Here is a 22778-nt window from a genome sequence, read left to right as displayed (position 1 = left end):
ATTAAAGAAACCCTTTTAGATGTGGTAAATCAGAAACAGTCTACTAGGTAGGGCCCTACTAAGCAATGAGAAATCATCATACTACTATTCAGGGATTATTAAAATAGTGGACTCTCGGGTTGGCCATGCTAAGCAACTGGTATAGAAATAAGCCATGGCAGGGTTAGATTTGCAGTTTGAGCACATCACTGATTTCCTATTTATATCTTTCCCCCATAATACCAGATACATGGTAGTCACTCAACAGGACCCATATTAAATAACAAATGACACAATGCATGGTTTCAAAAGGTGTTTACTATTTGGTCAAACAATTTTTAATTGGAGTTCATAAAGTGAAATATATACTAAAATATATATTAAATATTCACCAAATCCGCATTGCTGCTACGTGAAAACATTTTTTGGTCTGTTGGAAAATGTAATTCCTGAGATCATTGTTGGGCTTTGTCCATCATTTTCCTCACCATCAAATCATCTTTCCTTAAGTGACTTGGGAGTGTGAATCTAAGATGTTCAATTTTAGACCAATTTTCTCTATCTTCTAAATGAGTAAACAGGCTCTATCTTTTATAAAAGGTAGAAAAATAACCATGGTGTGCTAATTTTTTTCAAGGTATGCCATATGGAAAAGTGTAGGCTGAACACAAAAGAAGTCTTTTCTGAACAGCTCTCGATCACACATGAGGAACATATGTTTTCCAGTTAATCAGTCCTTGATGTACAGCAGTCCAGCTGTTGTTTTGCATTTATTAAAATATTCTCTGCTAACTAATTATGTTCGTCTTTAAAAGTAAATTGCATAAAATTACATCCAATTTCTTTCTCTAAACCAACATATTCTTCACCTTCACAAAGCAAACACATGGTGCACTGAAACTGAGGTGTTACCAGCTTTACATACTGTTCTGCCATTTGTGAGGGGTGCAACCACAACATAAGTCAGAAAAAAAGCTATCCAGCTTTTCGTGAATCTGGTGAAGTTTACACTTAGCGATAAGTCTCTAAGCCTGAACTTAGCAGGGCTAGCAAAACTTTATTAATTTCCTAACTCCTATTATTTTAGAACGGTTTTCAAGATAATCCTGTAAGTTCCTAATTGAAATACAAAACAGAACAAAAAGCTGTGAGAAATCTTTTTTTCTTTGGCTCTTTAAAGACTTGGAATCATTTATATTAGTGTTGCATACATTTTACCTTCTACATTTTGACGTACTTGCTCTTGAAAGCACTAGAACAAATTAATTGAAATAAAACCTCTCTGAAACCACTTGAACCTTTGATCCTACCATAGAGTTTTAAAGGCTTTCAAGAGGTAACTTGTATTTTCCCGAGTCTGAGTGTCTACATGATTATAGAATGCATGTCTCTTGCTTCATGGTGATATCCAGTATGCATGAAATACTGAAAAATAGGTATTTCCCAAAGATTCCTATATACCAGGCATCTCCGACTGACACTGAAAACCTTCTGAAGCATTTTTAACAACAAAGAATGGACTATTTCACAGACTGACACCAATAATTAGTTTTCTTGACCTACAGTTGAAAGCAAAATTATCTTTTTAACTAAATAGGATCAGCTTCAAAATCCCTTTTGGAGATGTTTTTATCTATTAAATGCCTTTATTAACAACACCATCTTCCATTTTCTATTACTCCAATTCGATTTCTCCTGCATACAAGGTAATGAGCAGAATGGCTGTGAATCCAGTTAACATTCCAGCATTCTGAATCATGAAGAAGGTGAAATCGGTTTTTCTTCCAGTTACCTTTTCTCTCAGCATATCATTCATCTCTGGAAACTAGAAGACAGATATATTGTTAGATAATTGTTGCCATCTTGTGGCAAACCACAAAACAGTCACTTAGAGGCATACCTCGGAGATAGTGTGGGTCTGCTTCCAGAACAGTGTGATAAAGCAAACATCTCAATAAAGTGAGTTACATGAATTCTCGGGTTTCCCAGTGCATACAATAGATATATTTGCATTATACTGTAGACTATTAAGTGTGGAATAGCATAATATCTAAAAAGGCAATGTATATACCAGAATTTTAAAAAATACCTTATTGCTAAAAAATGCTACCAATCATTCGAGCTTTCGGTAAGTTGTAATCTTTTTCCTGGTGGAGTCTCGACTCCATCTTGATGGCTGCTGACTGATTAGAGTAGTGGTTGCTGAAGATGGGACTGGCTGTGAAAATGTCTTAAAATAAGGCAACAATGACATTTGCAACATCAATTTATTATTTCTTTCATGAAAGATTTCTCTGTAGTGTGCAATGCTGTTTGACTGCATTTTACCCACAGTAGAACTTATTTCCAAATTGGAGGCAATCCTCTCAAACTCTGTCCCTGTTTTATAAATTCTGTTTGTAGAATATTCTAAGTCCTTTGATGTCATTTCAGCAATGTTCACCAGGAATAGATTCTGTCTCAAGAAATCACTGTTTGTTCCTCCATAAGAAGCAACCCCTCATTCATTCTAGTTTAATCATGAGATTGCAGCAATTCAGTCCCATCTTCAGGCTCCACTTCTCATTCTAGTTATCTTGCCATTTCCACTACCTCTGCAGTTGCTTCCTTCCCTGAACACCTCAAAGTCATCCATGAGTGTTGAAATCAGCTTCTTTCCAATTTCTGTTAATGTGGATATTTTGACTCCTCCCACAAATCACAAATGTTCTTAATATCATCTAGAATGATGAGTCCTTTCTAGAAAGTTTTCAACTTACTTTGTCCAGATTCATCAGAGGAATCACTATCTACAGCAACTATAGACTTACAGATTATTCTGAAAAAATACGATTTGTAGGCCCAAACTACTCCATGGACTGATCCATGGACTGCGGAATAGATGCTGTGTTAGCAAGCACAACAACAACATTCATCTTCTTGTACATCTCCGTAAGAGCTCTTAGGTGACTTGATGCACTGTCCATGAGCAGTAATGTTTTGAAAGGAATTTATTTTATTTTTCTGAGCAGTAGGTCCTAACAGTGGGTTTAAAATATTTACTAAACCATGCTGTAAATAGATGTGTTATCATCCAGGCTGTGTTGTTCCATTTCTAGAGCACAGAGTAGATTCAGCATCATTCCTAAGGCCCCTAGGATTTGGGGAGTGGTAAATGATCATTGGCCTCAACTTAAAGTTACCAGCTGCATTAGTCCCTAGTAAGACAGTCAGCCTGTCCTTTGAAGATTTGAAACCAGTCATTGACTTCTCTCTAGTGTGGAAAATCCTGGATGGCATGTTCTTCTAACAGAAGGCTGTTTCAGCTACACTGAAAATCTATTAGTTTAGAGTAGCCACCTTCATCAGTGATCTTAGATCTTCTGGATAACTTTCTTTTTTTTTTTTTTGAGATGGAGTCTTGCTCTGTCCCAGGGGCTGGAGTGCAGTGGCCGGATCTCAGCTCACTGCAAACTCCGCCTCCCGGGTTTACGCCATTCTCCTGCCTCAGCCTCCCGAGTAGCTGGGACTACAGGCGCCCACCACCTCGCCTGGCTAGTTTTTTTTTGTATTTTTTTAGTAGAGACGGGGTTTCACCGTGTTAGCCAGGATGGTCTCGATCTCCTGACCTCGTGATCCGCCCATCTCGGCCTCCCAAAGTGCTGGGATTACAGGCTTGAGCCACCGCGCCCGGCCTGATCTTCTGGGTAACTTTCTGCAGCTTCCCGTCAGCACTTGCGGCTTCACCTGGCACTTTTATGTCACAGAGATGGCTTCTTTCTTAAACCTAATGAACACACCTCTGCTAACGTCCAGTTTTTCTTCCGCAGTTTCTTTACTTCTGTAAGCCGTCATAGAGCTGAAGAGAATTATTCCTTGCTCTGAAATAGGCTATTGCTTATGGGAACATTGTAGCTGCTTTGATCTTCTATCCATACCATTTAAATTTTATTCATGTCAGCAATAGGCTGTTTTGCTTTCTTATTATTTGTGTGTTCGCTGGAGTAGCATTTTAAATTTCCTTCATCAATCCTTTCTTCGCAGTCACAACCGGGCTATTTGGCACACAAAGTCTAGCTTTCGGCCTGCCTTGGGTTTCAACATGCCCTCCTCACTAAGCTTAATCATTTTGGCCTGTGATTTAATATGATAGATGTGCAGCTCTTCCTTTCACTTGAACACTTAGAGGCCACTGTAGGATTATTATTTGGTGTAATTTCAACATTGTTGTGTGTCAGGGAATAGGGAGGCCCAAGGAGAGGGAGATGGGAGAATGGCTGATTAGGGAGCAGGCAGAACACACACAACATTTGTCAATTAAGTTCACCATTCTATACGAATGTGGTTCATGGCACCCTAAAACATAATAGTAACATCATAGATCATTGATCACAAATCGCTAAAACAGATATCATAATAATAATGAAAAGGTTTGAAATATTTCAAAAATTAACAAAATGTGACAGAGACAGGAAATAAGCACATGCTATTCGAAAAATGGCACTGACAGACTCGCTTGAGGCAGGGTTGCCCACAGCTTTCAATGTGCAAGAAAGCAATGTGCAATAAAACAAGGTGCTCCTGTAATAGAATGCTGGGAGGGGCGATATGATGTCATTTACTTTGGATGTTCAAAGGTTTTAGAACAGATAGCTTAATAGGAATATCTAGTTCTTTCAGGCATCACCAAGAGTAAAAGTACTGAAGCAGTATTTTTCCCCAACTGAATCAATCAGTGGGATGGAATTTACCTCATTTTATGTTCTCTTTCTCCTTTTCCATTACCCGTTCTCTATGCTTCACCTATCCCATTCTTTCACGACCTCAAGTTTACCCAGCAAAATCTTCACACCTACCATCACCTCTACCAGAACTTGTATTTCACTAATTTTTCAGTGGACTAAATCCTTCACTTTTTACCTTATATCTTGCTAAAACACTTCTGCTAGCCAATCCTAGTTTATTCTAGATTCCTTTATTATCATCTCTCATCATATATTCTACTTTCTTATTTCATAGCATTTTTCATTATTTGTAATTATTTAGTCATCTGTATGATTTCTTGTTGTTGTTGTTTAATTTCAGGATTCCCTCTTTCTAGAGGAAAAGCCCCACGAATGGAAAAGCTCCTTGAACTGTGCCTATTTTGCTCACTCCAGGATGAGTATTATTTCTTAGTATTATTTCTTTAAACTGAGCAACTCTAATAAGATTCTGTTCTTATATCAGAAAGTAAAATGACTATAAGACAGTATGAGACATTAATTTGTGAAAAAAGTTATAAATGTAGCATTGGTTCTAAGAGATTAAATCCTTGCTCTTCTGAGGGTCTGCAGAGAACAATGAACAGAGCTAGACAAATATAATTTGGAGGTAAGAATGCAGATGAAAAAAATTAAATTATTAAATTATGTATGTAATATATCCATTTCCAAATACAAAAGAAATAGTCCTTGATTTTCATACACTACCATATTATCATTTTCTAGAAAGATGTCCATGATTTATTTGAAAATGCACAGGATATTCTCTCTCTTACACACACATGCACACTCTTTTTTTTTTTTTTTTTGAGATGGAGTCTTGTTCTGTTGTCAGGCTGGAGTACAGTGGCACGATTTCGGTTCACAGCAACCTCTACCTCCCGGGTTCAAGCGATTCTCCTGCCTCAGACTCCTGAATAGCTGGGACTACAGGCACATGCCACCACGCCCGGCTAACTTTTGTAGTTTTATTAGAGACAGGGTTTCACCACGTTGGCCAGGATGGTCTCGATCTCTTGACCTTGTGATCCGCCCACCTTGGCCTCCCAAAGTGCTGGGATTACAGGCATGAGCCACCACACCCAGCCATGCACACTCTTTTGAGCACACACACACACACAGATGCAAAGACACAGACACTGAACAGATATAAATATATACTATGTCAAATAAATATTGTCAAAATTTTACCAATTTTAGTGTACCAGTTTTAGTTTAACCCAAAAAGCTGTCACTGTTTAGAACTTTGAAATAACAAAATGCTATTTACTCTGATAAGTTATTCCTCTTCCAAATGTGACACAGACACAAAAGAGGGAGAAAAAGTCCTATAGGGACATACTATAAGACAAGATGTGCCAGCCACAAGGGGAATAGAGATAGAGGAAAATATCTCTACTTCAACAAAAACAAATCATTTCACCTTCAAACAATATGATTATGTTTTAAAGAACCAATGAGGATCAGTTTCAAATTACTATTAGTGTAAACTACTCAAGTAGAATGATCTGTTGAAATGGGAATGTTTTGAATTACAACAGAAAGGCCTTCCGCACTGCGGAAAGCAGAAGGCCAGCCATAGTTAACTCATAATCCAGATACTCATTTCCAAATTTTAAATTAAAACAAAATACAAATTTTAAGCTTCTTACCATATCTGCCAGAGAAATATAGAGGAACATGCCTCCAGCAAGTGCAAATATAATATTTGGAGCGAAATTGTTGCCCACCAAAATGCCAAAAGCTAGCCCAACATAGCAGGAACATGCAGAAAGGAAGTTGAATAGCAAGGCTTGTCGAGTGCTCATCCCTGCATTGAGTAGGATCACAAAGTCTCCTAGAAGAAGAAGAAAATATCAAGTGAATAGTTGAGTTGTTTTTGTTTTTGTTTTTCTTTTTAATTTCTGGATGAGATCAAAGATAATCATCAATGTCCAACAAGGTCTTCATTTTAGTGCATCAGAAGGCTTTTAAGAGCATGTCACCTGAAAAGTCTCATTCCACTGAAATCAAGAAGTAAGCAGACTTTTACAATATAAGCAGAGCTCCTTACCTAACTCGTGGGGAAATTCCTCACATAGGATTGCTATGGAAGTACTGAGTCCCTGAAGGAGAGACAAGGTGCAGGAAGCCCCAATCGCCAGGCCATCGATGAAATTGTGGAGGGCATCGCAGAGCGTTATCATCCAGGCAATCGTCCCTATTTCTGACAGTTTGGGCCCCTTCAAACAGGTACATGAACTTGGCTCTTTTTTTCCATCCTAGCAGAAAACCAATTAAAATGATAACCAACATTTCTTGAAAGTCTTAGAAATACAGACAAGTTGGAGATGGGTTATGTCTTGAAAAAAACAAATTGTTCCAACAGAAAGTCTTTTAGAGTAACTAGGAAACCCTAATAATACATAACAGAGAAAATAAGACTTATGGTTGAGAGAAAGGAAATTAATCAACTGACACACCTTGAATAAGCCACTAACAGACATTTTCCTTTACTTTCCCTTTAAAACAATCCTTTTGACTTATATAAACTTCTTCCTACTGCCTTTCTAAAATGCAGCAGATATTAACCTAAGAAATTTATTGATACACAAGATTTAAAATGAAGGAAGTTATTCAAAGACTAAACTTAAAGTCTTTTTCATGTTACAATTTAAATATGAAATCCACAACTAGAGCATGATGATATTAGGAACATTTGTTCTAATCCCTCCTATGCCACCATGTGACAGTGAGCAAGTTATCACAGAGTTCCTTCAACTGTAAAATGAAGACATTGTACTAAATGATTTGTTTATTTATCAACAACTTATTGAGTTTCCATTGTGTTCCAGGTACCATGTGGAGGGTTTAGGTTGTAACAACATGGTTCCTACAAGCTCCAAAGCTTAATTATTTTCTTAACAAATTGCATGAAGTGTAGATGGAACAGGCTAGCCTTTACACTAACACTTCTTTTCATGTAGAAACAATAATAAAAATAGAAAACCCTATGATGGACTCTTTGTAGGAATTTAGATTTCCAGGAAATTTACAAAATTGTACAAAATCGAATCAAATTGTACAGACAAATGCCAACTAAAACACTTTCCAGAAGTTGTAGAAAAAGATAAAATGCAAATTCATTTTTAAGTATGAAAGCAGTTTGCAATTAACTGGAGAACATTTTATTCCTAATTCTCCTCCTCTCACCTCTGCCTAAGCAGCTAATCATTATATTTATTGAACATCTGAAATCTGTAGAACACTCTGTTGAATGCTATGGGAAATACATGGAAATGGAAAACACAGCTTCTGTCTTTAAGAGGTGTATTTACGTTGGAGAAATAAGTCATAAGATATACAGATACATTTTAAAAAATTGCAATATATATCCAACAGAGAGGGCTTACTTCAGAGCAACCATCTGAGAGGTTTTACATTTACTCCAATGTCACTTCACTACTCCGAACACTTTGGGGACCAACACTTTCAGAATCAACCTTAAATCTTGCAATACATCTCTTTACTGTTTCATTAGTGGCAAATCTGCACCTTTGGATTTTTGTTTGTAGGCACAGATAAAAGCATTTGGAGCAAATATTTTTTTTAATTAATATGAAATGAATGGGAAACTGTTGGTAATAGGATTCATCATCATTGTCATCACCAATGTGGTTGTAGTAGAAATAGAAACAGCAAAGGCATATAGCATTTCTAATGTGCTAGGCACTGTTCTAAGCACTTCAAATACCGAATTCATCTAGAACAATTCTATGAGGAAAGTACAACTGTTACCATCATTTTATAGTTGAGGAAATTAAAGCGCGAAAAGGTTGGTAAACTTACCCAGGGATACAAAAAAAAGAGTAAGTGGGCATTTTTGGCAACAGTGCTTTACTACTACAAACATATCGGGAGGGGGATTCTTCTCTGTAATAGGATCTGACGGTAATTCCAAGGAGACTTCCCCACCTTTCAGAAAATTCTCCTGAACAACTGACGCAACATTGAATAAGTATCGAATCTTGTTTATTTTAAGAAACAAAGTTTATCTGCATAAAAATAATTCTATCTTTTCTTAAAATGTGGATTTTTTTTACTGTATAGCTATATCTTAAATGAACAACACAATGAACAATCATAATTTAGCACAGGTGGATCAGGTGGTTTGCATAAAAAATGCCCCAGAGCGGGAAGCAATTAAAGCTGAAATAGAAACAAAGGTGGTCGTAGGGAATGCCACAGAGGAAGTGACCTGGGCTTTGTAAAACTTACTGCCGTGATATACTTAATGAAATTATTTTGAATTAAAGCAGTTGTTTTCATCTTCCAATCTAATTTATCTAATTACATGTTTAAAATTTCCTTATTGTGATGATTTCAGAAGAAGACTACAAAACCAAGTCTTGACTACCTGATATCACATACAGAATCTGTATACAAACACCCTTAATTTTACAGAAGAAATTAAATTAATATATCAGGAATGATTCTCTTACCTCTAAGTACAGATATTACTGACTCTATTTATTATGCCTCATATTAGCTCGATGAGTTTTGGTCCCAAATGATACTGTTGAGCAGGGTAAGAGTTATATGTTTTTAATAGTTTTGGAACAAACCAAAGTAGGCAAACATTCACAGAAACTTCTTTTCTAATTCACCTAGAATTAAATCACTGAGCAGAGAGAAAACTAAATTCAAGTTCCTGTAGTTAAGTTAGTGACTATGCCTATCTCTCTCTTTCCTTTTTAAATTTTTGTTTTCTGTTGTTATTGTTGTTCACTTCCTTGCTTTCTTGTCTGAGTTTTACTCTAAATATGAGGCTATTTCTACCCTCAGCCATGATGAGGCAACTCAACCTAGTGAAAAGACCCTAAGTCTGGAATCTGGAACTGAGTTCAAGCTTGGCTCTGAGAAGAATTACCGTGTAATCTTCAGCAAGACTCGTAACACCTTTCACTTAGTTATTAATGGGGATGAAAGTCAAAGCAATGTGTAGTATTATCAGAATGGGGGAGAAAGAATATCATACACCAAAGTTATAAAAATAGAGGGAGACTATGTTGAATCCCAACATAAATTGGAGGGGAAAAAACAAAATAAAAAAAAAAAGTACTTAGAAATTAAAATGGAGAAAACAAATGGGTTTACTTGCAGAACAGTTTAAGGAAGGAGGAGAAAGTTGTAGAGGAGGAGGAGGTCTGGGGGAATAGGGAGGACAAGGAAAGGGAGAAGAAGGATGAGGAGGAGCATGAGGAAGACAAGTACAAGGAGGATGAGAAGGAGGATGAGGAAGAGGACAAAGAGAAGGATGATTAGGAGGAGGACAAGGTGGAGGCATGTGGAGAAGGAGGAAAAAGAAAACAGAGAGAAGAAGGAGAAGGAAGTGAGCAAGCATGAGTAAGAGGAGCAGGAAGAGGAATAAAAGGAGGAGAAAGATAAGGACATAGACAAGAAGGACACAAAGGAGGAGGTGAAGAATATATGGATGAGCCTCTTTTAATAAGTGCAGAATGCGAATCTAATTCTATTCCACTGAATCTCATAAAAGGCTATCACAGAGGATAGTTTCAATAATAAAGTGAACAAGAAGATCTGATTGTCACTCAGTATCCTTCCTCAGCCATCCAAATGTTTGCTTAATGGGCCCACATATAAAGTGCCAGAGTGGTGCTGAGGGAGGCTATATATAGGATCAGCATTCTCTTCCCCTACCAAGGGGGATCTGGCTTTCCAGCACTAAAGAAGTCCCAACCTTCAAAAGCCAAGGCTGATGCTGAGCCCCCAGAAAGACATCACTGCCCAACAGGGCAAGAGGACCAGATGGCTGTATGTGGTAGCAGAATGATTCCATTGGATTCCTCCCATTATAAGGGGATGCTCTTGGACTCACAAAGATAGACATATACAATATATGTCTTCCCTGCCTTCAGTGCCTCTGCAAGCACCATCATTCATGGACTTATAGCGCACCAAAGTTGATATATATAGCCAAAGTTTCCTGTGAAAACTATCTCCTAACCATTTTTTAGCAAAGGAAGTGAGACAATGGGCTCAATCCATATAATTCATGGATCACATCACCTGCACCCTCTAGTAGCAACCCGTTTGACAGAATGATGAGATGTCCTGATGAAGCCTCAGCCAGGGTGCAAGCCAAAAGATAACACCCTGAGAGGTTGGAGTTCTGTCCATAGGTTCGGCAGCCAAACATATGGTGTCATCTCTCTGTAGAGAATGCACAAATCCAAGAACCAAGAGGTGAGAGTAAAAGGGGTCTAGGTCAGGCTCAGTGGCTCCCGCCAGTAATCCCAGCACTTTGGGATGCCAAGGGGGAGGAATGCTTGAGGCTAGGTGTTCGAGACCAGCCTAAGCAACATAGCTAGACCTCGTCTCTACGAAAAATATATTAAAAATTACCCAGGTAATCCCAGCACTTTGGGAGGCTGAGGCAGGTGGATCACGAGGTCAGGAGATCGAGACCATCCTGGCTAACACAGTGAAACCCCATCTCTACTAAAAATACAAAAAATTAGCTGGGCGTGGTGGTGGGCACCTGTAGTCCTGACTACTCGGGGGACTGAGGCAGGAGAATGGTGTGAACCCGGGAGGCAGAGCTTGCAGTGAGCCGAGATATCACCACTGCACTCCAGCCTGGGTGACACAGCGAGACTCCATTTTTTTTAAAAAAAAAAAAAAAGAAAAAAAAAATTACCCAGGTATGGTGGCATGAGCTTATGTTCCCAGATACTCGAAAGGCTGAGGTGGGAGAGTTACAGTGAGCTATGATTACGCCACTGCACTCCAGCTGGGCGACAGACATAGACCTTGTCTCTAAATAAACAGATAAATAAATAAATCTATCTTATTTTTATGCCTAATACACTACTTAAAGAATTTTTACTGACAGGCAAGATGGCCGAATAGGAGCTGCTCCAGTCTGCAGCTCCTGGTGAGACCAATGCAGAAGGCAGGTGATTTCTGTATTTCCAACTGAGGTACCCAGTTCATCTCTTTGGGACTGGTTAGTCAGTGGGTGCAGCCCTCGGAGGGTGAGCAGAAGCAGAGTGATGACCCAGGAAGTGCAAAGAGCCAGGGACCTCCCTCCTGGAGCCAAGGGAAGCCGTGAGGAACCATGCCATGAGGCACAGTGCTCTCCAGCCCAGATACTATGCTTTTCCCAAGGTCTTTGCAACCCACAGACCAAGAGATTCCCTAGGTTGCCTATACAAGGGCCCCGGGTTTCAACCACAAAACTGGGTGGCTGTTTGGGCAGACACCAAGTGAGCTATGGGAGTTTTTTTACATACCCCAGTGGTGCCTGGAACACCAGCAAGACAGAATCATTAACTCCTCTGGAAAGGGGGCTGAAGCCAGGGAGTCAAGTGGTCTTGCTCAGCAAATCCCACCTCCATGGAGCCCAGAAGGCTAAGATCCACTGGCTTGAAATTCTCGCTGCCAGCACAGCAGTCTGAAGTCAACCTGGGATGCTCGAGCTTGGTGCGAGGAGGGACATCCGCCATTACTGAGGCTTGAGTAGGTGGTTTTCCCCTCACAGTGTAAACAAAGCCACCAGGAAGTTGAAACAGGGCGGAGCCCACCACAGCTTCACAAAGCCGCTGTAGCCAGAATGTCTCTCTAGATTCCTCCTCCCTGGGCAGGGCATCTCTGAAAGAAAGGCAGCTGCCCCAGTGAGAAGCTTATGGATAAAACTCCTATCTCCCTGGGTCAGTGAACCCAGGGGAAGGGGTGGCTCTGGGCACAGCTTCAGCAGACTTAAATGTTACTGCCTGCCAGCTCTGAAAAGAGCAGCAGATCTCCCAGCATAGTGCTCAAGCTCTGCTAAGGGACAGACTGCCACCTCAACTGGGTCCCTGACCCCTGTGCCTCCTAACTGGGAGACACCTCCCAACAGGGCTCGACAGACACCTCATACAGAAGAGCTCCGGCTGGCATCTGATGGGTGCCCCTCTGGGCAAAGCTTCCAGAGGAAGGAGCAGAGAGAAATATTTGCTGTTCTGCAGCCAATGCTGGTGATACCCAGGCAAACAGGGTATAGAGTGTATCCCCAGGAAACTCCAGCAGACCTGCAGAAGAGGGACCTGACTGTTACAAACCAACAAACAGAAACCAGTAGCATCAACATCAACAAAAAGGATGACCACTCAAAAACTCCATCCGAAGGTCACCAACAGCAAAGACCAAAGGTAGATAAAGCCACCAAAAGGAGGGAAAACTCGCATAAAAAAGGCTAAAAAATCCAAAAACCAGAATGCCTCTTCTCCAAAGGATCACAACTCCTCAACATCAAGGGAACAAAACTGGACAGAGAATGAATTTGACGAACTGACAGAAGTAGGCTTTAGAAGGTGGGTAATAACAAACTCCTCTGAGCTAAAGGAGCATGTTGTAACCCAATGCAAGGAACCTAAGAACCTTGAAAACAAATTAGAGGAATTGCTAACTAGAATAACCAGTTTAGAGAAGAACATAAATGACCTGATAAAGTCAAAAAACACAGAACAAGAACTTTGTGAAGCATACACAAGTATCAATAGCCAAATTGATAAAGCAGAAGTATATCAGAGATTGAAGATCAACTTAATAAAATAAAGCATGAAGACAAGATTAGAGAAAAAAGAATGAAAAGGAGCAAACAAAGAATCCAAGAAATATGGGACTATGTGAAAATACCAAACCTACATTTGATTTATGTACCTGAAAGTGATGGGGAGAATGGAATCAAGCTGGAAAACACACTTCAGGATATTATCCAGGAGAACTTCCCCAACCTAGCAAGACAGGCCAACATTCAAATTCAGGAAATACAGAGAACACCACTAAGATACTCCTAAAGAAGAGCAACTCCAAGACACATATTCACCAAGTTTTGGTCAGAGTCACCAAGGTTGGAATGCAGGAAAAAATGTTAAGGGCAGCCAGAGAGAAAGGTCAGGTTACCTAAAAAGGGAAGCCCATCAGACTAACAGCGGATCTCTCTACAGAAACACGACAAGCCAGAAGAAAGTAGGGGCCAATATTCAACATTCTTAAAGAAAAGAATTTTCAACCCACAATTTCATATCCAGCCAAACTAAGCTTGATAAGTGAAAGATAAATAAAATCCTTTACAGACAATCAAATGCTGAGGGATTTTGTCACCACAAACAATCAAATGCTGAGGGATTTTGTCACTACCAGGCCTGCCTTACAAGAGCTCCTGAAGGAAGCACTAAATATGGAAAGGAACAACCAGTACCAGCCATGGCAAAAACAAACCAAAATGTAAAGACCATTGACACTATGAAGAAACTGCATCAACTAATGGGTGAAATAACCAGCTAGCACCATAATGACAGGATCAAATTCTCATATAACAATATTAAGCTTATATGTTAATGGGTTAAATGCCCCAATTACAAGGCACAGACTGGCAAATTGGATAACAAGTCAAGACCAATCAGTGTGCTGTATTCAGGAGACCCATCTTATGTAAGACACACATAGGCTCAAAATAAAGGGATGGAGGAATATTTACCAAGCAAATGGAAAGCAAAAAAAAAGAAAAAAAAAAAAGCAGGGATTGCATCCTAGTCTCTGATAAAACAGTCTTTAAAACAACAAAGATCAAAAAAGGCAAAAAGGGCATTACATAATGGTAAAGGGATCAATGCAACAAGAAGAGCTAACTATCCTAAATATATATGCACCCAGTACAGGAGCACGCAGACTCATAAAGCAAGTTCTTAGAGACCTACAAAGAGACTTAGACTCCCACACAATAATAGTGGGAGAATTTACCACCCCACTTTCAATATTAGAGAGATGAATAAAACAGAAAATTAACAAGGATATTAAGGACTTGAACTCAGCTCTGGACCAAGCTGACCTAATAGACATCTACAGAACTCTCCACTCCAAATCAACAGAATATACATTCTTCTCAGCACCACATAGCACTTATTCTAAAATAGACCTGTGACATAATTGGAAGTAAAACACTCTTCAGCAAATGCAGAAGAACAGAAATCATAACAAACAGTCTCTCAGACCATAAGGCAATCAAATTAGAACTCAGGATTAAGAAACTCACTCAAAACCACACAACTACAAAGAAATGGAACAACCTGCTCCTGAATGACTACTGGGTAAATAACGAAATTAAGGCAGAAAGAATTAAGTTCTTTGAAACCAATGAGAACAAAGACACAATGTACGAGAATCTCTGGGACACAGCTAACGCAGTGTTTAGAGGGAAATTTATAGCATTAAATGTCCACAGGAGAAAGCAGAAAAGATCTAAAATTGACACCCTAATATCACAATTAAAAGAACTAGAGAAGCAAAAGCAAACAAATTCAAAAGCTAGCTGAAGACAAGAAGTAACTAAGATCAGAGCAGAACTGAAGGAGATAGACACATGAAAAACCCTTCAAAAAATCAATGAATCCAGGAGCTGGTTTTTGAAAAGATTAGCAAAATAGATAGACTGCTAGCCAGAGTAATAAAGAAGAAAAGAGAGAAGAATCAAATAGACACAATAAAAAATGGTAAAGTGGGATCACCACTGATCCCACAGGAATACAAACTACCATCAGAGAATACTCTAAACACCCTTACACAAATAAACTAGAAAATCTAGAAGAAATGGATAAATTCCTGGACACAAACTCTCCCAAGACTAAACCAGGAAGAAGTCGAAACCCTGAAAAGGCCAATAACAAGTCCTGAAATTGAGGCAGTAATTAATAGCCTAACAACCAAAAAAAGCCCAGGACTAGAGAGATTCACAGTCAAATTCTACCAGACGTACAAACAGTAGCTGGCACCATTCCTTCTGAAACTATTCCAAACAATAGGAAAAGAGGGACTCTTCCCTAGCTCATTTTATGAGGCCAGCATCATCCTGATACCAAAACCTGGTAGAGACAAAACAAAAAAAGAAAATTTCAGACTAATATCCCTGATGAACATTGATGTAAAAATACTGAAAAAAATACCAGCAAACCAAATCCAGTAGCACATTAACAAGCTTACCCACTATGATCAAGTTGGCTTCATCCCTGGGATGCAAGGCTGGTTTGCAGAAGACATGATTATATACTTCAAAAACCCCATTATCTCAGCTCCAAAACTCCTTAAGCTGCTAAGCAACTTCAGCAAAGTCTCAAGATATAAAATCAATGTGCTAAAATCACAAGCATTCCTATACACCAATAACAGACAAACAGAAAGCCAAATTATGAGCAAACTTCCATTCACAATTGCTGCAAAGAGAATAAAATACCTGGGAATACAACTTACAAGTGATGTGAAGGACCTCTTCAAGGAGAACTACAAACCACTCCTCAAGGAAGTAAGAGAGGACACAAACAAATGGAAAAACATTCCATGCTCATGGATAAAAAGAATCAATATCAATATCATGAAAATGGCCATACAGTTCAAATTTGTATACTCAATGCTAGTTCCATCCAGCTACCATTGACTTTCTTCAAAGAATTAGAAAAAAACTACTTTGAATTTTTTACGGAACCAAAAAAGAGCCTGTATAGCCAAGACAATCCTAAGCAAAAAGAACAAAGCTGGAGGCATCACGCTACCTGACTTCAAACTATCCTACAAAGCTACAGTAACCGAGACAGCATAGTACTGGTACCAAAACAGATATACAGACCAATAGAATAGAACAGAGGCCTCAGAAATAACACCACACATCTACAGCCATCTGATCTTCGACAAACCTGACAAAAACAAGCAATGGGGAAAGAATTCCCTATTTAATAAATGGTTTTGGGAAAACTGGGTAGCCATAAGCAGAAAACTGAAACTGGACCCCTTCCTTATACTTTATACAAAAATTAACTCAAGATGGATTGAAGATTTAAATGTAAGACCCAACACCCTAGAAACCCTAGAAGAAAACCTAGGCAATACCATTCAGGACATAGGCATGGGCAAAGACTTCATGACTAAAACACCAAAAGCAGTGGCAACAAAAGCCAAAACTGACAAATGGGATCTAATTAAACTAAAGAACTTCTGCACAGCAAAAGAAACTACCATCAGAGTGAACAGACAACCTACAGAATGGGAGAAAATTTTTGCAATCTATCCATCTGACAAAGGGCTAATATCCAGAATCTACATGGAACTTAAACAAATGTACAAGAAAAAAAACAGCCCCATCAAAAAGTCGGTGAAGGATATGAACAGACACTTTTTAAAAGAAGACATTTATGTGGCCAAGAAACATATTTAAAAAAGCTCATCATCCACTGATCATTAGCGAAATGCAAATCAAAACCACAATAAGATACCATCTCATGCCAGTTAGAATGGCAATCATTAAAAGTCAGGAAACAACAGATGCTGGAGAGGATGTGGAGAAATAGGAACGCTTTTACACTGTTAGTGGGAGTGTAAATTAGTTCAACCATTGTGGAAGACAGTGTGGCGATTCCTCAAGGATCTAGAACCAGAAATACCACTTGACCCAGCAATCCTATTACTGGGTATATACACAAACGATTATAAATCATTCTACTATAAAGACACATGCACATGTATGCTTACTGTAGCACTATTTAGAATAGCAAAGACTTGGAACCAATCCAAATACCCATCAATGATAGAATGGATAAAGAAAATGTGGCATGTATACACCATGGAATACTATACAATCATAAAAAGGATGAGTTCATGTCCTTTGCAGGGACATGGATCAAGTTGGAAACCATCATTCTTAGCAAACCAACACAGGAACAGAAAGCCAAACACTGCATCTTCTCAGTTGTAAGTGGGAGCTGAACAATGAGAACTTACGGGCACAGGGAGGGAAACACCACACACCGGTGCCTGTTCGGGGGGTGGGGGCAAGGGAAGGGATAGCATTAGGAGAAATACCTAATGTAGATGATGGGTTGATGGATGCAGCAAATCACCATGGCACATGTATACCTATGTAACGAACCTACACTTTCTGCACATGTATCCCAAAACTTAAAGTATGGAAAAAAAAAAAAAGAATTCTTGTCTCCTGTCCCCAAAACCTTGGACTTGATGAGTTTGATGGACCTACTGTCCAAGGCAGTAATTCTTATACCAGGAAACATGGTCATTTTCTGATTCATTGGAAGTAGAGACTAACTCCTGGCAATTTAAAGTTCTTTATGCCCCTGAACTAACAGAGATGAGGAAGTCACTATAACTAGCTAGGGTTATCACACCTAGTGATCCGGGGGAATTGATTTTCTGCTACAGAATGAAGACAAGGATAGTGCTTAGAACTCAGGGAATTCAGTGGGATGCCTCTAAGTACTCCTCCCCGATAGTCCTGGTCAAGGGAAAATAGCAACCATCCCCCAATAAAAACAAGACTACCAAGCACTCAGATCTTAGAGAAATGAAGATTTCAATTGCCCTAACTGGAAAATGACTCATCCAGTCAAGGTGATGTCAGACAGTGTGGTAAATACAGAAGGTATTGTCAATGGGAGACCCTATAATGAGCAGTTTAGGCCTCATGACCAGCTCCAGAAGTGAGCTGCAGCTATAATTAATGTTCCTTAATTGCATCATCTTCTCCCAATATTTTATGTGAAGAGTGTTGCTGGGGACTAATATTTTAGTCAGGTTGCAGAATTAGTAAAAGACATCACGGGAATGATATGGTAGTTGATGGGATTTTATGCATCCCCTATGTTAGGAACATGCATTTGTTAACCACATGGAGGACAAGATTGGAGGTTGATAGAGAGAAAAAGGGGTAGAGTATTCAATATATCTTTCATTTCTCCCTCCAGATCCACTTTCCACCCTTCTTTCCCCATAAAGCCTATATGCACTCTATCAAAGGCCCTCATGTCCAGGTGCTCAGCAGGTTCCAGACAGTGAGCTCTAACAAAATTGGAGGGAAGGAGGAGTGGGGATCGGGATATTTATTCCCCTGGCTCCCTCCTTGAAGGTTAGGTAACTTAGGCTGGCTATGTCCACAACTAAAGATCACTGTTCCACTTACAGTAGCTTTCTATACAAAACTAGCTCCTTTCCAGTTCTAGAGAACCTTCTTTCTTCCCTTTTCCCTTTGGACATAGGTTGTTGACAGCTCCACTGTTAATAGCCTCAGGTTACTGCCCTGTGATTCACCTACACCCTGATCAGAGTTTTATAAATTGTCTCTCCTCTATTATTTATCCTTATTTGAGTGGGCCATCTCTCTCTGGAAAGGATTTGACTAATCCAAAGTCTAATGCTCATTCAACAACACAATACTATTAAATAAGTTTTCATGAAAAAAGTAACAAAAAGGATTACATAGACATGAATATACTAAAAAGAGTTAAATGCATTCTAAAAATATAAAGTTTTGATAGGCGTTGCTTTTATTACTAGGTTTTCCAATGATTTCAATGTTTGTATTTTATAGCTGGTGATTACTTGGTCCTTCTCCTCACCCTGAAAAGTCAGCTAACTACAACCAAAATGAAGTTTCACATGAGAAAGGAAAAATTATTTATCTTTAATGCATGTAACCAAATATAATTCAAATGCACTTACCTTCCAGTCATTCGGTTTCAGGCAAAGCTCAAAACTATTTCCAAAACTCTCTTTGCTAATTAAAATAACCATTAACAAGAAAATGACAATTTCTAGAAACCTTGCAAGTTGTTTCCTGTGTCTCCAATCCTTCTGTGGAATGTGAGTAAAGTTGTTCTGGTCTTTAGTAGTTTAATTAATAATCAGTTATTTTCAGTTTGCGACCATAGCATTTTTACTGCCTTGAAAAGAACAATTTAGGAGAAACCTGAGAGGTTTTCAAGAAATCTGCTACTATTTTGCAAATGGAATCTAAAGTAAATAATAGTTAAATATTTACGGTTATCTTAATGGACTATTTATACCACTCTAAAAGGCTGCTTACTGTTGCTACAGATGAGGATGGCATTAATGCACTGGTACATTCAGGACACAGGATATCGTTTCTTATAAAAAGCCCATAAAATGTAACTCTCAGCCTACACAACTCTCATTCTTACTGCAACATCTTAAAGGGATTCAGGAGGCACCAGGAAATTTCTTAAGTTTCAATGTAAGTTGGAGAAATCAGTTGCTAGGATCCTTAAAAGTAGTGTTTCCAAAATAAGGAATATGTACACTGATCAGCATCAAGGCTTTCAGAATAATTCATATGAGAAAACAGGAATAGGATGGGGTGTCGTGGAGAAACCAACCCCATGCAGCAGCTGCCTGTCATGTCTTAACATTTGACATGAATTACGTCAAGAACTGAAATATTCAAGATCCCACTCAATATACTCCATGTGACTCACCTGCAAAAAAAGAGAGACTGACTTCTGTGGCAGAGAAGATCTAAAAACACACTGTCAAGGAGCTTAGGGAAAGTGGCAAGAGGCAAAGAAACAGATGAGATGAGAGATTAGAGCCAGTGGTAACGGCAAACACAACAGAACGGGTACTTAGGACCAAGTAGGGGTGATAAGGAATAGGCAAGGTGCCAACAGAGAGACAAATATAAAGCTATTACCTGCAAGGGGCAACTGGCACCCTGGTTTATATTTCAATAGTTCAGGACAACAGAAGCTGTCTCAACTCTGTACATGGAGCTTGAGAAGTAGGAGCCACACAGGATAAAAGTACTGGGACCACATTCCCTCTGAAAGCTGTCACTGTGCCACTCTAAAGATGTGCTGACCCATTTAAGAAAAGAAGAATTCGGCATGAAATATACAGAATACACTACTGGAGCACAGAGCAGTAGTGATAATAATATTCATACTAATAACAGAGCCTCCTGCCACATTCGCACTCACTATTCTTCTGGTACTGTGCTACGCATTTTACATATACCATCATTCAATCTTCACAACCCGATATAGATATGATCCCCATTTTACAAATGAGGAAACTGAGGTATAGAAAGGTTAGGTAAATTAACCAAAGTCATACCTCTAGAAATGTTTAGAAACAGGATTTGAGCCTCCATGCCAAAGAAGCTAAGCCTGTGATCCCTAGGATATATAAGTAATTTTATTTTCTGTGTTGTTTGTTCCTGTTCACCCGGAATGTAGCACTGAAGGCACTCAGTGAGTGTTTGTTGACTGACTAAATAAAGGTGTAGTAATAGTAAAAGTACATCTTCTCTCATGACAAGTTCACAAATCATTGTCCCATGAAGCATGTATTCCAATCTTTCCAAAGAGCAAACACATGGACATTTAAGAACAACATGGAAAGGGTGTGCATAAAAAAAGTTCACTAATCAATTCCAAATTGATTCATCACTATAACATAAAATTCAGTGCAGAGATGCTTTTGTTGTTTGTTTGCCAATTCTTAGCTACTGAAAGTTGAAGAACTGGATCAAAATCTCCTGGCAGGACAAGTTCGTTTTTTCTTTTTAGCCAAGAATTTAGCATTTAATGGGTGCTCAATAAATATTATTTTTAATTAAATGGTGGGGGGTGCTGAATTATGTAGAGAAATGAAATATCAAAATACATTTCAGTCAATGGACCTCAGAGGCTTCCCCCTCTATTCTAGTGATCAAGGCAGAAGAATTTTTTTTTTTTTTTTTTTTTTTTTTTTTTTTTTTTGAGACAGGAGTCTTGCTCTGTCCTCCAGGCTGGAATGCAGTGGTGCAATCTCGGCTCACTGCAATTTCTGCCTCCGGGTTCAAGCGATTCTCTTGCCTCAGCCTCCCAAGTAGCTGGGACTACAGGCACCCGCCACCACGCCTGGCTAATTTTTTGTATTTTTAGTAGAGACAGAGTTTCACCATGTTAGCCAGGATAGTCTTGATCTCTTGACCTCGTGATCTGCCTGCCTCGGCCTCCCAAAGTGCTGGGATTACAGGCGTGAGCCACCGCGCCCGGCCCTCAAAGCAGGAGATTTTTATTGGCAACCATTTTGCATCTAACTTTGTGAACTTACACATTTTTTCAGAAGATCATTTGGGAAGGGAGGGCATAAAAGTAAGAATATTAGCAATGAAAGCAGATAACCTGTTGAAGATTTACTGTTTGCAAGACACTGTTTGCCTGTGATGAGTGCATCATCCCGATTACAGAAGAAGTAAATGAGGACACTGGAAGAAAGGACTTGCCCAAAACAACACAGCTAGAAAATGGGAAAGTCAGGATTTGTGCCCAGACTATTTGACTCCTAAGCCTATGCAATAAGAGGCCAAGAGACTGCTCAAGAGAATTGAGTTTTTCAGATGAGGAATTTCTGATTTAAGTAGCTTGTTGCTACTTTCTTTGTTGCTATAAAGAAAGAAATTATTTTATTGCTGTTTGCCAGTCTCCATCCTGGAAGGTGGAGTACCTCCAGGATTCAAGTAACTCTGGTTTTGAGTAGAAGACACTGAACTAATTAATGTGCTGAGGTGTTCTGAGGATTGCTAACACTTCACACACACTTAAAATAATACTTCCAATCGTTGAGGAGGAAAAAAGCACCATCCTAGAGCTTTCAAATCCACTATGTATAATCTATTGTTTACAGATTGCAAAAATTGATTGCAAAAGACAGTTGTTTTCCTGACTGGCCTGTTCTTAGTTTATCACACTTAATAAAATGTAATTTTGGAGCCAATGGCTTGCATTATTAACACTGTTAAAGTGTTAGAACACAGGAATGCTTACTTTGAAGAAGAATTTCTATCCAGAATGTTTTCCAATGTCATTTTATACAAGCATCCACTGTGCCTACCTACTCTGTTCATCTTTCTGTTCCTAAAACCAGCTGAACTGTTTCCTCCCCTAGAGACTTCTCACTGCTGTTTCCTCAGCCATAACATTATTCTCTCTGATATTCACATGGATGGTTCCTTCTTACAATTCAGATTTTAACTTAAATGTGTTCTCCTTCAGGAAGTCATCCCTGACCACCCACACTAATATAGTGACCCAGACATCATCCTATCACATTTTAATTCCCCACAGGACATTTTAAAATTTATTTTTGTATTTTATGTGTATAAATGTATGGGGTACAAGTGTAATTTTGTTACATGTATAGATTGAGTAGTGGTGATGTCAGGATATCCAT

General features: G+C 39.0%; 1 protein-coding gene across 1 annotated transcript in view; it reads right to left on the bottom strand.

Annotated features, from left to right (window-relative positions):
• Positions 1-279: 279 nt before the first annotated feature.
• The window catches only part of SLC39A8 (solute carrier family 39 member 8), an 85594-nt gene continuing 63095 nt past the window's right edge, over positions 280-22778 (bottom strand). The window contains 3 exon segments of the mRNA XM_050791926.1: positions 280-1804; positions 6374-6558; positions 6775-6982. Coding sequence (XP_050647883.1) covers positions 1655-1804; positions 6374-6558; positions 6775-6982 — 543 coding nt within the window. The 3' untranslated portion in view covers positions 280-1654.

The sequence above is a fragment of the Macaca thibetana genome, chromosome 5, assembly GCF_024542745.1.
Source record: "Macaca thibetana thibetana isolate TM-01 chromosome 5, ASM2454274v1, whole genome shotgun sequence".
Taxonomy (NCBI): Eukaryota; Metazoa; Chordata; class Mammalia; order Primates; family Cercopithecidae; genus Macaca; species Macaca thibetana.
The sequence above is the reverse complement of the archived record's forward strand: the minus strand, read 5'-3'. Positions and strand labels throughout refer to the sequence as shown.